General features: G+C 41.1%; 1 protein-coding gene and 1 long non-coding RNA gene across 14 annotated transcripts in view; one reads left to right on the forward strand and one right to left on the reverse strand.

Annotated features, from left to right (window-relative positions):
* Nucleotides 1–8,488, forward strand: part of rbfox3a (RNA binding fox-1 homolog 3a) — a 546,624-nt gene extending 538,136 nt beyond the window's left edge. For all 7 annotated transcript variants that reach the window (XM_016677950.1, XM_016677951.1, XM_016677956.1 and 4 more), the window contains 2 exons: nucleotides 3,148–3,226; nucleotides 5,332–8,488. In XM_016677950.1, coding sequence (XP_016533436.1) covers nucleotides 3,148–3,226; nucleotides 5,332–5,376 — 124 coding nt within the window. In that variant the 3' untranslated portion in view covers nucleotides 5,377–8,488. The remainder of the gene's footprint in view (nucleotides 1–3,147; nucleotides 3,227–5,331) is intronic.
* Nucleotides 1–14,035, reverse strand: part of LOC103146903 (uncharacterized) — a 140,287-nt gene that overhangs the window by 45,951 nt on the left and 80,301 nt on the right. For 5 of the 7 annotated variants that reach the window (XR_001663773.1, XR_001663772.1, XR_001663775.1 and 2 more), the window contains exon 4: nucleotides 2,531–2,680. This is a non-coding gene — a long non-coding RNA (uncharacterized LOC103146903). Of the gene's footprint in view, nucleotides 1–547; nucleotides 1,261–1,638; nucleotides 2,000–2,530; nucleotides 2,681–14,035 lie in introns of those variants that run through there. The other 2 variants (XR_001663774.1, XR_001663776.1) reach the window with 2 other exon arrangements.

Here is a 14,035-nt window from a genome sequence, read left to right on the forward strand (position 1 = left end):
TAGTTACACCTCTACCTGTCGGAGCATTTTAGCGAAAGTAAAGCTGTAAGGCTTCACTTGTGAAATGTTGGTCGTCTCTTTGGCTCTTGCTTTCTGATTGGCTAAAGGAGATTACAGTCCAAGACAATCCAACATGTTGGATATCGGCGAGGTCCCGATGTTCTTCTGACCAGATCTCTCTTAACGCGCAGCAGGAACATCTCTTAAGGCTTTAAGAAGACAAAAACTTGTAGACACGAATGAACTCAGTGGAAAATCCTTGGAGGGACCAAAACGCCTTTGTTGCCTGGCAACAAGCCCAAAACCAGAGCGATCTGGAGAAGATTGGACCAAAACGCCTGGTGCAGTGCAAACCTGGTCCAAACTGACAGCTGACAGGTTCTGAACCAAATATTAAGTTCCATTTTTCTACTGTATTGAATATTTATTTCAAAGTGGTAGAACATGATATTTTTTGTTGGATTCTGTATCTATTGAGGCATAACCTACGATAAAATGAATCGGTGATTCAGTCACGTTTATTTGTACAGCAGATTTCAGCAACAAGGCAGTTCAAAGTGCTTTGCTTCATGAAGTTTTCCACGCTCAGCCTCATTGCTGACTGACTTTTAAACAACACATAGAAGCCTGTGTCTGTTCTGCATAGGAAGCCGTTGTAGTGACTGGTTGAAGACGCATTTCTCTTCATCAGCAGCGGGTGGGAATGATGAGAACATCTATACAATTCGACAAGCTATCTTTGGTAACGAGAACTTTACTGACTGAAGCAGAATTGGTTGAAGTGAAGGACTAGCAGAGGTTGGACTTTAGCTTCACGTAATTAGTGTTTTCCTAACAATAAGGAACATATCTACAGGCCAAACGTAGCGGTGATGAATGGTGGCTGCTTCATCAGCGTTTTACTATGCTCTGAAGGTTATTTAGGGTTTCCTGAGGTTTTCTTCCTCTCATTTCATCTTATCCATTAGGCGTGCCGCCGTATTCTTTTTTTTAGCTCGGAGCTAAAGAACATGCACGGGGAAAAAGGCTAACCTTGTTGGACCGGATGAGAAGAGCGGTGATATATGTCGTGACTCTGAGAGTGGGTATATCACTGCGGTATTTATGAATGGCCTCAGGTCTGTGGAGGGAGACGGACCAGTGGCTTCTGAGTGATGTCACTCTGGTTCAGGTGAGCTCGGTTCGGAGAGGCCGTGCTGATTCATTTCGGCCCCTGAAAGCCGTTGTCAGCCGGGATCTGGCCCGGTTTGGGAATCTAATCTGGAAAGGATTGAGCATGTCACTTGTGATAACGTACGCCCTGCCGAGAGCCTGAAGATCATATCGATAATGTAAGATTTATCAGGCCTCGCCGAGCGCGGCTCGAATTATGAGCAGCCGCTCTCGGCGGGAGCAGAATTGGACAGCAGCCTTTTTCCTCTCTTTCAGTGATTTAATTCCTGTTTCTGTTGCCCATACCTTTCCCTGAGATTTAATGTAATTCGCGCCCAGGTTGTTTGTTGTGCTTTGTTTGTTTGTTTCCGTTTGAATAAGCGGTCATGCCCATTGGATCAATAGGCGTTTGTCTGTATTGTCTCAGCAATACCTTATCGGACTTATCTGGAGCTAGGTCACCAGGATTGTGGAAGACGTGTGAAAGCCTGGTAAAATATGAAACATTTATTATCTGAAAAGCCAACAGTGCTCACAGGCTGTATTACCAAAGCCCCATAAGTAACTGAACAGAGCTGAGGATGGTGAGGGAGGTCTGAACCCCGAGGCGCTGCACTGAGGCTCTTACGGGTCTGTCACGTTGGTCCGGGTCCGTCACGTTGGACCGGGTCCGTCACGTTGGTCCGGGTCCGTCACGTTGGACCGGGTCCGTCACGTTGGTCCGGGTCCGTCACGTTGGTTCGGGTCTGTCACGTTGATCCGGGTCTGTCACATTGGACCGGCCGTCTGACCTGCTGAGCTGGAGACTAGTTGGTCTTAAAGTGTTTCTGGAGCAACACCAGACCATCTGATGGAAGAAGACTTGGTGTTTCGCAAACAGAACCGAAACTCCGAATTCTGCAGCACATCTACATGTTAAAGTTGTCAAAGTCAAGCTAGCATAGCCAACCTATTTTCTAGCTTTTAAGAAATGTGATAACCTTGAACCTTGTTTAGTGGTCGTTGTGTTCACATTTACACATTTAGTAGAAAACTCTGTGTCCCCTTCTCTGATTCTTTGCATAATTTTTCTGACTCAATGGCTGTGATGACGTTAAAATCCAGTAACCGAGGTCTTCATCAATTAATCAATCCTTTTTGGAAAATGTAGGTTTTTTTACACCAATGTCATTAAGTTTCCATAGCGATGTTAGAACCACCATCTTGTTTTGTATTTTACAACTTTGAATTCAGGTCAACTCCAGAATCAGAAATCAAATTTGGTATTTAAAAAATAATTTTATTTCTAAGCCACGTCGTCCAGCCTGAGCAGAACCTTTCCCTCCATGTCCTGCTGGACCTAAACAAACGTATTTGCATCGTATGCAGCTCGACGCACCTCATGTATGGCGTGGGAGCTGGATGTCTTGTTGTTTCCTTTAGGGGCTTTTCCTCTTCCTTTTTTTTACTCCCGGTTGATTCGGTGCCCTCAGTCCTTGGCTGGGTGTGCCTTATCTGCTCCGAGCAGACCCTCATTTGCAAGCAAGCGCTGAAAGAGAAAAAAACACACACACAGAAGCAAAGTAAATAGAGGAATATGTGAAGTCAAATAAATAAATAAATAAATGAGGCAGCCACATCTTGTCCTGTCTTAGAAGGAAATTGGAAGGATTAGTTCCAAACCAGCAGCAATGAAAAGACAAGGGCGTGAGCCCAGTGTGCAGCCCGGGTAAACAAGCTCCGGGGGAGAGACCCAGCCCTCCAGCTGCCGCTTCCCTCCCTCTGCTCTTTACCTATTCACTTAATCAAGACGACAGAGCAAAGACAAGCGCCATGCACCAACCTTTGAACCTTCCTTTGTGATCTACCTGGTATAAAGCGGGAAGCCCAGGAGGCCGAGGAGGGAAATAACCGATTGTACGCCAGACTTTGAAGAGCTGAGCATGAAACAAGAATGCGTAACTGTTCGTCAATGACAGATCAATGACTGTCTTCTCTGTGCTTCTTGTCATGCAGCTATGGCAGAGTCTATGCAACAGCAGACCCCTACCACCACACGATTGGCCCTGCTGCCACATACAGTGTGGGGACCATGGTAAGTCTCTGAGCGCGGCGCCTCTTCCTGTCTGCACCCCGACTCTGACATCATGACGGTAGCTAGCACACACTGTACGACAAAGACCAGCGGCTGCAGCCATTCTGGTTTTTATTCACCTATTTTTTAATTTTTATTTTTTTTCATTAATTGATTTAGTTTTTGTCATGCTCTCTGGCACACCCTAGTGGAACTGAGCAGTACTGTGAAGCCCCTGGCATGTGGAAGTTGGCTCAGACATTTAGTGCGATAACCGAACGTTCTCACCTCATGCATCATTGGTTTGACTCGAGTTCCTCCTGTAATGAGAATGATTTGTTTTCATTTTTCAAGCTTTTCTGTTTTTATCCGACCTCATTCAACTCGCCGTCGAGCGAGTTGTCTCATCTTTTTGTTTCCATTCAGCCAAACCTCTGAAGGGATGAAGTTCAATTGTTAATGTCTGTTTTTAGCTAGCTTTTGCAGCTACTGTAACATCAAAGATGAAAAGATGAAAAAAAAAGAGAAGATCACCTTTTTTTGAAACTGACAGTTTCTCTTTGGTTTTGTTTTATGGCGAGGAGGGGATGGGAGCGGGCTCGCAGACCAAACCCAGAGATTAAGGGCCATGAGACGCATGCAGCAGCGTGCCGTGGGACATAAACAAGAGAGCGAGACAGAGGGGGGCGGGGAGTCGCCTCGCCCTCCTCTTCTGCCCAGTAGCCTGATCGGAGGCGCGCTCTCTGCTTGAGAAATAACTCAAATTTCCGGCATGCATGCGATTTTTCAACAGCAATAAAAAGAAAAATCTAAAGCTTTAAGTTCCCCGGTGCAGCTGCTAGCTAAAAGCTTTCATTAATTAAGACATTTCTTTCTCCCTCTTCATTTACTTAATTAAAAAAATGTGCTTGAATGTTTTTTATTCTTTTTTCTTTTCCCTCCAAATTTCCTTCCATTTTCCTCACTCTAAAAATCGTCCTCTTGATTGAAAGTAGACGACGGGATCTGGCCCCTGAAATTATCAGAGCTAATGTTTGGTGTGTGTTGGGAGCTTGGGAAGCTTAACAGAGACCCGAGAGAGAGAGAGAGAGTGTGTGTGTGTGTGTGTGTGTGTGCGTGTGTATGTGTGTTAAACAAGCAGTGAAGCTGCTGGGAGATGCTCTGCACAGAGGCCAATATCTAATAAACTCCTGAGCTAAAGAGAGGAGACCCGTTTGGTTCCTAATTCTTTAATCATATTTGATTAATGCTCCTCCAGCAGAGTGAAGTCATTTTGCATTTAAAAGCTATACAATAATTAGTTCCTCTGAGGTTGGAAACCCTCTTTTCTCATTTCCAGCTTGCAGACGAATCTAATATGGATAAAAGTTTTTGCACAAGCAAGAGGACTCCCTGAAATTAGGCAAAATTAGCTGTTGAAGGCGCATGGCCGCCTTTGGAGTTTCCTAATTGCAACAGGACCACGTAGAGATGAGAGGAGGGACTGTGTGCGTGTGTGCATGTGCAGGTGTGCATGCATAGGCCCACTTGCATGCTTTATGTGTGTCTGCCCTAGATATCCTGAGCATGGTGCTAAATCTACGGGCTAATATCCTGTGGTGGTTTGCCCCTCCAGAAAGGTGCAGGCACCTCTGCAGACATGAAAAGGAGCCGTGATTAAAGCTCTCAACTCCTTCTGCTTCCCTCTAATTTACAGCCCTGCAAGGACTGACTTCTCCAGCAGAAAAATATACTTATTTCTTTTATTTTAATTAAAGTAACTATTAAATCTGGGATTAGTGTTTCTATGACTTTCATTTAAGAAAGTGCTCTTTTTTTTTTCTTTGCTCCCACAGATTATAAATTACGTTGGCTAAGCTCTGAGTCCACCAATCTACTTCGGCTCCTGCTGACCCTGTTCCTAACACACACTCAGAGAGCATCAAGTCAGGCAATCAATTCAGCAAAACAATTATCGGCTTAAATATATCAAACTATCAATCTGCCTGCTGACCGTTCCCATTCGCAAAGTTGCTCCAACATGGAAAGTCAATAAATTTAAAGGAAGGAAATTTGCAGAGAAAGAGAATCCAACTAAAGCTGTCACCTGAATACTGATTGGTACTTTTTCATCTTTGATGTTGCAGGCTAGCCTATACAGAGGAGGGTACAGTCGCTTCACTCCCTACTAAAAGAAAGAAAAAAAGCGAGAAAAGACAGAGAGACATTACCCCAAACAAAAAAACAAACTATCTTTAGAAGGAAAAAAAAAAAGTCAAACACGTAACAAGCGAACAGCCGGTCCTTGGTGGAGAGCTAAATCAAACAAAAAGCTTCCAGGTCCACATGCTGAGCCCCTCCCCTGACACCCTCTACAACAACCTCTTTGATGTCATCATTGGTCTGCTCTTGTTTTGTATTCATTTTGTGCTTCTGGTTTTCTTTTGGAAACTCTTATGCACATGTGCATTACCTTGATTGCTGTATATGGGTGCTGTGTCACCATAACCAATGTGAGCCTACTGCAGCACGCATGGTGCATGCTCAGAGGTGTGTGTATGCAGCCGCTGTCATCTGACTGAGAATACACCGGGTTGTTTCTGTCTCACACACAACAAGCAGAAATCAGGTCAACCCTCGCGATTCAATCCATTTCTTAACAGAAATGAAGCTAACTGAACCGAACCTGGTGATTCTTAGCTCAAAGACAGTGCTGCTCTGACTGCTTTGATTTTTTTTTTATTCCTTTTTTAACCTTAGAGTGTCCTACTGTTGTGCACTTGCAGTGGAGCCTTACAAGCTGTACAATGTGGTATGACAGCATGCAGAGTTAAGGGTCATGAAGGTCAGATTTCTGTTTTGGGACTCGCAGCGCTCACATGGTGGCCCTGTCTGCTGCAAATCGCCGTACATGCAGCTATTCTGCAGCAGCGCGTTTTAGGGGAGTAACGCTGGCGGGTTGTGTTCAGGGACAGCATGGAAAACAGAGGAGGAGCATCAGCGTTGCCCGGCGGCAGTGTGGATTCCCGTCTCGGCTAATGCTCAGTGGATTAGATACTTCATGGATTAGAAACTCCACGATTGGTGTTGAAACCAAACCAAATGAAGCGTGTACTTTGTGTTGTTTCTTTCCTTTTGTTTGGTAAACGTCTCCTAAACGCTCGTACCAGAAGGGATGGAGTTCTGCTGAACGTGTCGCTAAACTTAACGCAGCAAAGCATGCAGGAGCAGAATCTCTGTTTTATTAAATAAAACCCATGAAAAATCAGTAGAGACTGTAGCCTGTAAATAAGATTTATTACACGACTGTTGTAATGGATTACTGTAGAGAAATTAGATTAGCGGATCGACACAAGTTGCTTTAAGAACTTTGCTTGCTGCTGTTATTGCATATTGAGCTTCTCTGGTTTTTTGATTTTCATTAGAGCGAAACCGGCACTTTGAAGACGTCACCTTTGACTCTGGAGAATCAAGATAAGAGTCCTCCGCTGTTTCTCCTCCCTTCAGCAGCTGAATGAGCCAACTGGTTGGTGGCGTTAGCGTTGCAGTTAGCAGGCAGTTCCTCCCCTTAAACCGCCGTCTGAGAGCGAATTGGCTGCATGGGGGCTGAGTTTGCAGCAGACTCGGCCACATATCCTCACTATTAACATCAAGTCGCACACGCACAGTAAAGACATGGCGCAGAGGAGGGGCGTCCCCTCCGCCAGTCACTGGGATCTTTTCTTTAAGCATTGCACAAAATGTTTTACCTCAGGATAAGCTAACTAAAGTTCACAAACTAAGATCCAGAGCTGCTCACTCCTTAGCATTCAGGACAATTGTTTTCTTCCGCAACCAGCACGCTCCACCTCTACGGAGCCGAGATGTTCTTATTATTTTCTGTTAGAGACCCCAGGAGAGAACGATAAAATAAGACTGTACTGTTCTGAGCTACGGCTTCTGTATTATATAGATAGACATATACTGTATAAGACATTTTACACAGGAAGATATAACCCAAAAGCACCCAGGCGTTAGGAGACGTAGAGCTAGTCCACATCCAGTCATTGACTTCTACTTGTGCTACGTGATTTAAAGGAAATCTCTGTGTAGCTACTGTTAGCTGGTTTCAGTGCAGCTATGGGAAAAATCAAAGCTATTGCCAATAATATTTACTTTACATGTACTCACACAAGTATTTGTGGTCTCAAAAAAATGTCTGTTGCACTTGTTTTTTTTTTATTTCTTTCTGAGATGTAACATATTTATGAAATCTCTCATATACAGCTAGTCATGTTTAGTCAAAATGTTAAAATGACAGAGTAATGTTGTATATCAGAAAAAAAAGAAAATTAGCTCATTATCTCATGAGTCAAAGAAGATCTTTATGTGGATATAAAAGAAAAAAAACATTGTTCTTCCTTTTCTATGCTAGTGTGAATGCCCCCCGCCATTCAGGGGTTTTATAAGGAGCAAAACAAACTTTGAGAATTATTTTTAGCAAACAGGAGAGTTTCATAAGTGGGTGTTCAGTTAGTGGCCACCATTAGCAAGCTAGCCTGGAATGAAACCAACCTTTTTTCTGTTTTTCTGATCTGAATGTGTGTGCCTATGATGTGCTATATAGATATAAAATATATATGAATATGCATCAGAATGTTTGACTGTGATGGAGGAAGGAAACAAACAGGAAGAGAGCGTGACCCCAGTCCCTGGAATAACATCACCACATGAAAATTATTTTACATTTTCATCAACTGGAGAGTTCAAATGTCAACATTTCTCCGTTCATTTGCCTCATTTAGCAACAGTTTATAAAGTTATTACAACTCTTACAGAAGGACGATAAACACTTTGTTTACCATCTCCTTCATAAATAAGAAAAACGTAACATTAATATTTAGCCCTTAGATAAAAAGCTTCTGTTGATCAATAACCGTTTACAAAATCATTTTCTAACCTTTGTTTGAAAATATGAAAAGTTGCAAAATCTTTGTAGTGATTTTCTTATCTGACATTAGCTTTTTTAAATAGCATTTTCTCACATAAAAAACGATTTGTAAAGCAGTAAGTTATTTATTGTATTTCTAGACGTAGAGAAATGTTTTCTGTAAATATATATTTGTAGAGTATTTGGATCTTCTCATATGAAAAGCTTTCTGGTTTCACAAACATTTCTGATTATCGTTAAATCAGTCCAAATCAGATTAAATTCATCTTGTTTTTCTCTGCTTGGTCCAAACCTCTTGACACCTGGGCTCAAAAATAAATAAGCATGCAATATGTTAATTAAATTCATAAAGTAGTCAGATTTGTTGTTAGAAAGGTATGTGTAAAATATTAAATATCCAAAACCTATAATTAGTTTAGCAAATTTAACAAAATTTCTAGGTATCAATTGCAAAAAATAGGTAAAAATGTAGTAATTTCTGGACAATAAAGTCAGTTTTCAAGTTTAATAAATTAAATAAAAGCAGATTTGGGTGCAGCTTTTGCGTAAAAATGATGTGGAACTTGCAAGAGAAAGCAAAAAGCCTGGTTATTTAAAGACAAATAACTGCTGATGTTGCCAATATTTTAATTTGCAAGGAGATTTTGCTTGTGATCATTTTGCCCCAATTAAAAATAGAAAGTCAGCCCTGCTTTAAGATAAAAGCACCAACAGAAGTAGACAGATTAAACTTTATAAAGCTCCATTTCTGTGTGGAAGTGGAAGATCTGATGAATCTGGACCAAATTGTCACTAGTTGATATTTCCTCATATTTTGGCAACCAGGAAGTCTTCTGTGTAGATACATGGACATGAAGGGTCAACAGTGTAAGAGGAAAAATGGCTGAGCTCATTCATCAGTCTAATTACCAGAGGAGCTGCCAGGTGGATGTAAAGACAAAGAAAGGGAGTGTAAAGAGAGACTGAATCCATTTTAAACCTAATTTACCATCAAAGCAAACTCTAACCTCCAACACGAAGGAGGAATTTATCACAGGAGCGGCTGTGCATCGTCCAAGTTGTCCATCAAGCATCCATGAGCTAATTTTAACTACAAGTACAAATTCAGTATTAATTTGCAGTCAAATATTAAAATCAGAATGATGACTAAGGCTGAGTTTAAATGACTCAGCTTTTCATTCTGGCTCCGCATTCAGAGTAAATTTTCATGGAAACTGTTGGATTTGTTGCTCTGGTAATTTTAAAAGGAGCTTAATTAGTTTGGAGATGTTTTATTCTGTAAATAGATTACGGCTTTAATAATAGTTTCTCCCAATGATTTGTGATTCATACTGCTGAAATGGACTTTTTAATCCATTACGGTCATCAGAGTGTGGTGATACACTAATTCGCTTTTGGTAATTACACTGAATGTTAAAGCATTAGCATATGCGATGCAATTAAGAGGAAATGGAGATGTGTTTGTGAATGTAAGTTATCCCGACAAACATCTCGCTGCGAGGGAAACGTTTTCCTTTTTTTCCTGGTGTGATGTTATTTCCGGGACGACTGGGTCGTTGTCCGGAGCCGCTCCTAACAGTCTGCACGGGTTTGTCAACAGTTTACAGAAAAAGTTCAAATTAGCTGTTTCAGTGTCAGCTTATCAAGGCTTAAATGTTATAGATATAATATTAATTAGCATTCTATAGTGTAAAGATCTAATGCATTTTATCATGCTTACAGTAAGTCAAATGTGAATTTATAGTACAAAGACTCTAACTTTTAGGTTTGTTTGCTTTTGTTGTACTTCATAACCAGCTTAATATGCAACCAGTCCTCTATTTGATCCACCTGTTTACACTTATTAATAGTAGTACTGAGCTATGTTTACATATGAGAAGAAAATACTCTTTATGCATCGTTTATATTTACAAGTATTCACTAAGCCCTGATAAGCTGGCAGGTGACTTTATTAATCCACCTAAAAATATTTGTACAAAAGAAAACCAAGCAAAAAAGTTGCAGCACCTGTAAATACATTTAAATGTATATACACACAAACTATATCATGATTCTCTGAGTAACTGTTTTATATGTATTCCTATATGAAGTGGGGTTATATGTGTATTTTCAACTTAGCTCAACTTGTTCTTGAACTCTATGTAATTTCTATAATGAGAATATATTGTCTGAAAGGTGTAAAGTAATTTTCTTTGAGATTAATTTCATAGGTAAAAGGTTTACTATAATGAAACTTTGAGTTATTCTTGAGATCTTTCTGTTGTCAGTATGTGACTTATAAGTAACCACTGATTGTTTTCTGAGTGTCAGAATAAAGCAGTTATAAGAACATTATGTCTGCCTTCACACATTGATGTTTGTTTTCAAGAAAATTGTTGAATTTTCTTTCTCTTTATTTTTCTGTTTCAGTTTTTCTCAGAAAGAAAAAAACATCCATGCCTGGATGCGTCTGGCCATGCAGATACTGATAAATGTGGTTTCATTAAGAGCTTTAAATAGTTCCTTACAATTATTTTTTAATGTTTCAGAAACGTAGTAAATTCAGCAGCATTTTTAATCTGTATTTTAATACATAACTTTATTCCAAAACCAGAAGAAATGAATCATGCAACAAACTGAACTGATTGGGAGAAACATGTCATCCTCCAGCAAATCAACAGCAGTGCAGACAAACAGGAAGCTGCAAATGTGCCAGCCCTGACTGACTACTCCTCATATGGAGAAACCTTCCTCTAATTGAAAAATAATGTGTTCATGTCTTCATGATTAGCGGAAACACTTAGTAATCCTCCAATATCATCAGCATAAAGAAAGACTGGAGACTTTCTCAACAGAAGCTCATGTTTTCTTTGACTCTTACCACCATTTTGTTTTAGTCTCAACGTTTTCAGCATGACAGAGAAAAAGGGAAAACATTGAACACATTAATGGTTTCTATGGTTTCGGGTGAGCCACAGAATATTTCCTACCAACCAAGAGTTGGTTCGTACGCCCTTTCACTCCCAGTGATTTAAATTACTCATAACTGCCTATTTTAATAGTTCAAATGCAAATTATCTCTTAATATAAATCAATACGCACAGTGGAAATCAGCTTTTCTACAGTCTCTGCTCCAGCAAATCAGCACCAAGAAAACTGAATGGTGCTCTTGGATTGGCTGCTTTTGAAATGCCAGCCAATCATGTGTCCAGCAGCGTTGTCGAGGTATTTCAGCTTCTCACTGCATTTTCTTTCAAATATTTTAGATCTAAAAAACTCTGTGAATACTGAACAGCAAATATTTGTGAATTATCAAAATAAAGATTAGGCCATTTTAAAATCACATTTTCACCTTTGTTGACACAAAGCTGTTTATAGTTATGTTTTTATTGGAAACTCCAGATTAAATGAAGATTTACAGGAAATGTATGATAAACCACCGTCTATTCATGGATTTCACAAATTATTTGTGGAATTTTTCATAAAACGAAAACATTCATAAGAAGAAGTAGTTTGGGAAGCTGAAATACAAAGTACAACAATTCTTGACTCACCATTGGTTGGCGTTTTTCAAAACATGGAGTCCATTCATTTTCCTTTGTGCTGATTGGCTGAATCCCCAAGAACACACTTAAGGAAGACTGTGAATGTTGTGGCTGCTGCAGTATTTCCCAGACGGGTTCAATTCAATTCAAAAATACTTTAAAAGGAAATTAACATGTTGTAACATGTAAAAGTATATTTGGTGTTTTAATATAAACTGTTTTTACAGGTCTCAAGTGTTTGTGCCCAAAAAGTTCAGAAATTAATTTGGAGTAAAACATGGTTGGTATGACAACCATAACAGGAAGCACACATATAAGATAGACCCACACACAGTGGGTCTGCTTGAACTAGGCCGCTACATCACTTGGTTTCAGAGCCATTAGTTCCAACTGAATTTAACTGAATTGTGACCGAAATGCAATCATTAACCATTGTTAATGATGCAGTTGATGTATTTATCTCCAAATTGCTTTAATGTTTATTAATTAGCATAAAATTACGCTTAAAAAGTAAAGAAAATGTGATGAATTTCTCTAAACTGCACAGGGAAAGGCAGCTCTATGCTTTAATAACGATGGACCGAAAAGTTTAATGGCTGCTGAACAACTTAATGATTAGATATAAAAAGTTATTAGTGACTATAAATTAATAAAACAAAGGGAAAATACCGCAGGCTCCTTCTAGAACGGTATCTGGATGGCTCAGACCCACCGGGCTTTAGCAGATTTCATAAAGAAGCACAGACTCTAACACCTGAACTAACCCTCCCCTGAATCCTTCAAGTCTGCGTGTGATTAATATATTTGTGTCTGCAGTCCTTCCAGGACCAGGCAGCCTGTCAGCGAGGACTATATGTAGCTCCAGCGCCATTGTGCTCCCTCCCTGCTGAGTTGTAAGACTGCGTGTGGATATTTTTGTATGGCAGCTCCCAAGTGAGCGTGCAGTAAATCTGAGGTATGGAACGGAGAGCGGCGGGGAAACGCTGGGCCAGTCCTCTGTAAGAACAGAGAGATGGATGGATGCTGACTGAGCACGCCACTTCACTGTTTGTCTCTCCGGATTGGAAGCTGGACTACAAAGCCGTTTCCAAATCAACGCCTCATCTTCTTTCATTCCCACATTTCTTTATCAGAAGCTCCACTGAGCTGCTGAAGATCAGTGCGAATTAGTGTGCATCTGTCGTGACGAGGGTCCTGGGACGGCCCGACACCCTCGCACCACGCCCGCTCTCCTCCGCCTCCATCCAGCCCCATTACGCCAACACTTCTCACTGCGCTCCGCCAAAGTGCCGATCTCCACATGTATGATTACAGCTGACTCTGATCTTTATTCTGGCGAGAGCAGCACCAGCAGCGGCTTCTTTTATGCTGCGTTACAAAAGATGTTTTCTCTCCAAACTTTAAAGTTCATGTCGGGTGTTACGACTTTGTGCTCAAACCTCATCCTCAACTTTCCTCCTTGTAAAATTGTATATTTATATCTGTTGTACGTTTGTTGCATGTTTTGCTATGTTGAAAACTGGCACATCTATCACAGCAAATCATCACTTTCTGCGTATTTACCAGTTTTCCCTGCTTCTCTCCCCTGTTTCTAGTAAATACAAAATGAAGAGCTGTACTCAGTATTGATGGACATCACAGATGAAAACAACGAAGAGAGGAGAACTAGCTTTAAGAAAATAACACAAGAAGAAGAAGACGAGAAGGAGTCCCTCTACTGAGGCTGGCGAGGGAAGACGGGAGGCGTACAAAGTGGCGCCGCGGCAGTGGTGTCAAACCAGCCACAAACTTGACAGATGAAGTGAGCCAGTTTCCACCAGGGACCACCTTTTTGCCGGGTAGAAAAAAAAAAAAGACAGAGAGAGAAGGAAGTGTCCCGTTATTATAAAACATTTTATTTTTCTATACTTTTGTGATTTACAATGGTAAAAAAAAAAAAAAAAACGTGTGTATAAAGCAGTATATATGTACAAATCTGTTTTTATGTTTTTTGGTAAGGGAGATGAACAGTTGGCCCTTGATGCTGATTCTGTGGTATGCAGGAAGGAGGAGGGAGGATGACCTCCCCCGCCCCCCGCCTCCTCTCTCTATGGCACACTGCTCTGTCACCGAGGTCGTGTAAAAAAAATAATACAACTAAAAACAAGAAACGAAAGAAAAAAAACAAAAGGTGGCAGGGAGAGCTCGGCATCCAGGCAGATGCACTTTCTACGCTGTACTTCCTGTGGGCGGAGTCTCGCGGCTCCGCCCTCTTCCTTCCTTCCTTCCTTCCTTTTTGGGCCGATGAAGTTGACGCCGCCGCTTCCTCCTTGTCGTGGCGTCGTCGGCCCGCAGCGCCTACTGTTAGCAGCGTCCCCCGTGGATACTGTCGTGATGTCACTTCCTTTTTGGCAGCAC

The sequence above is a fragment of the Poecilia formosa genome, unplaced genomic scaffold (genome assembly GCF_000485575.1).
Source record: "Poecilia formosa unplaced genomic scaffold, Poecilia_formosa-5.1.2 Scaffold170, whole genome shotgun sequence".
Taxonomy (NCBI): Eukaryota; Metazoa; Chordata; class Actinopteri; order Cyprinodontiformes; family Poeciliidae; genus Poecilia; species Poecilia formosa.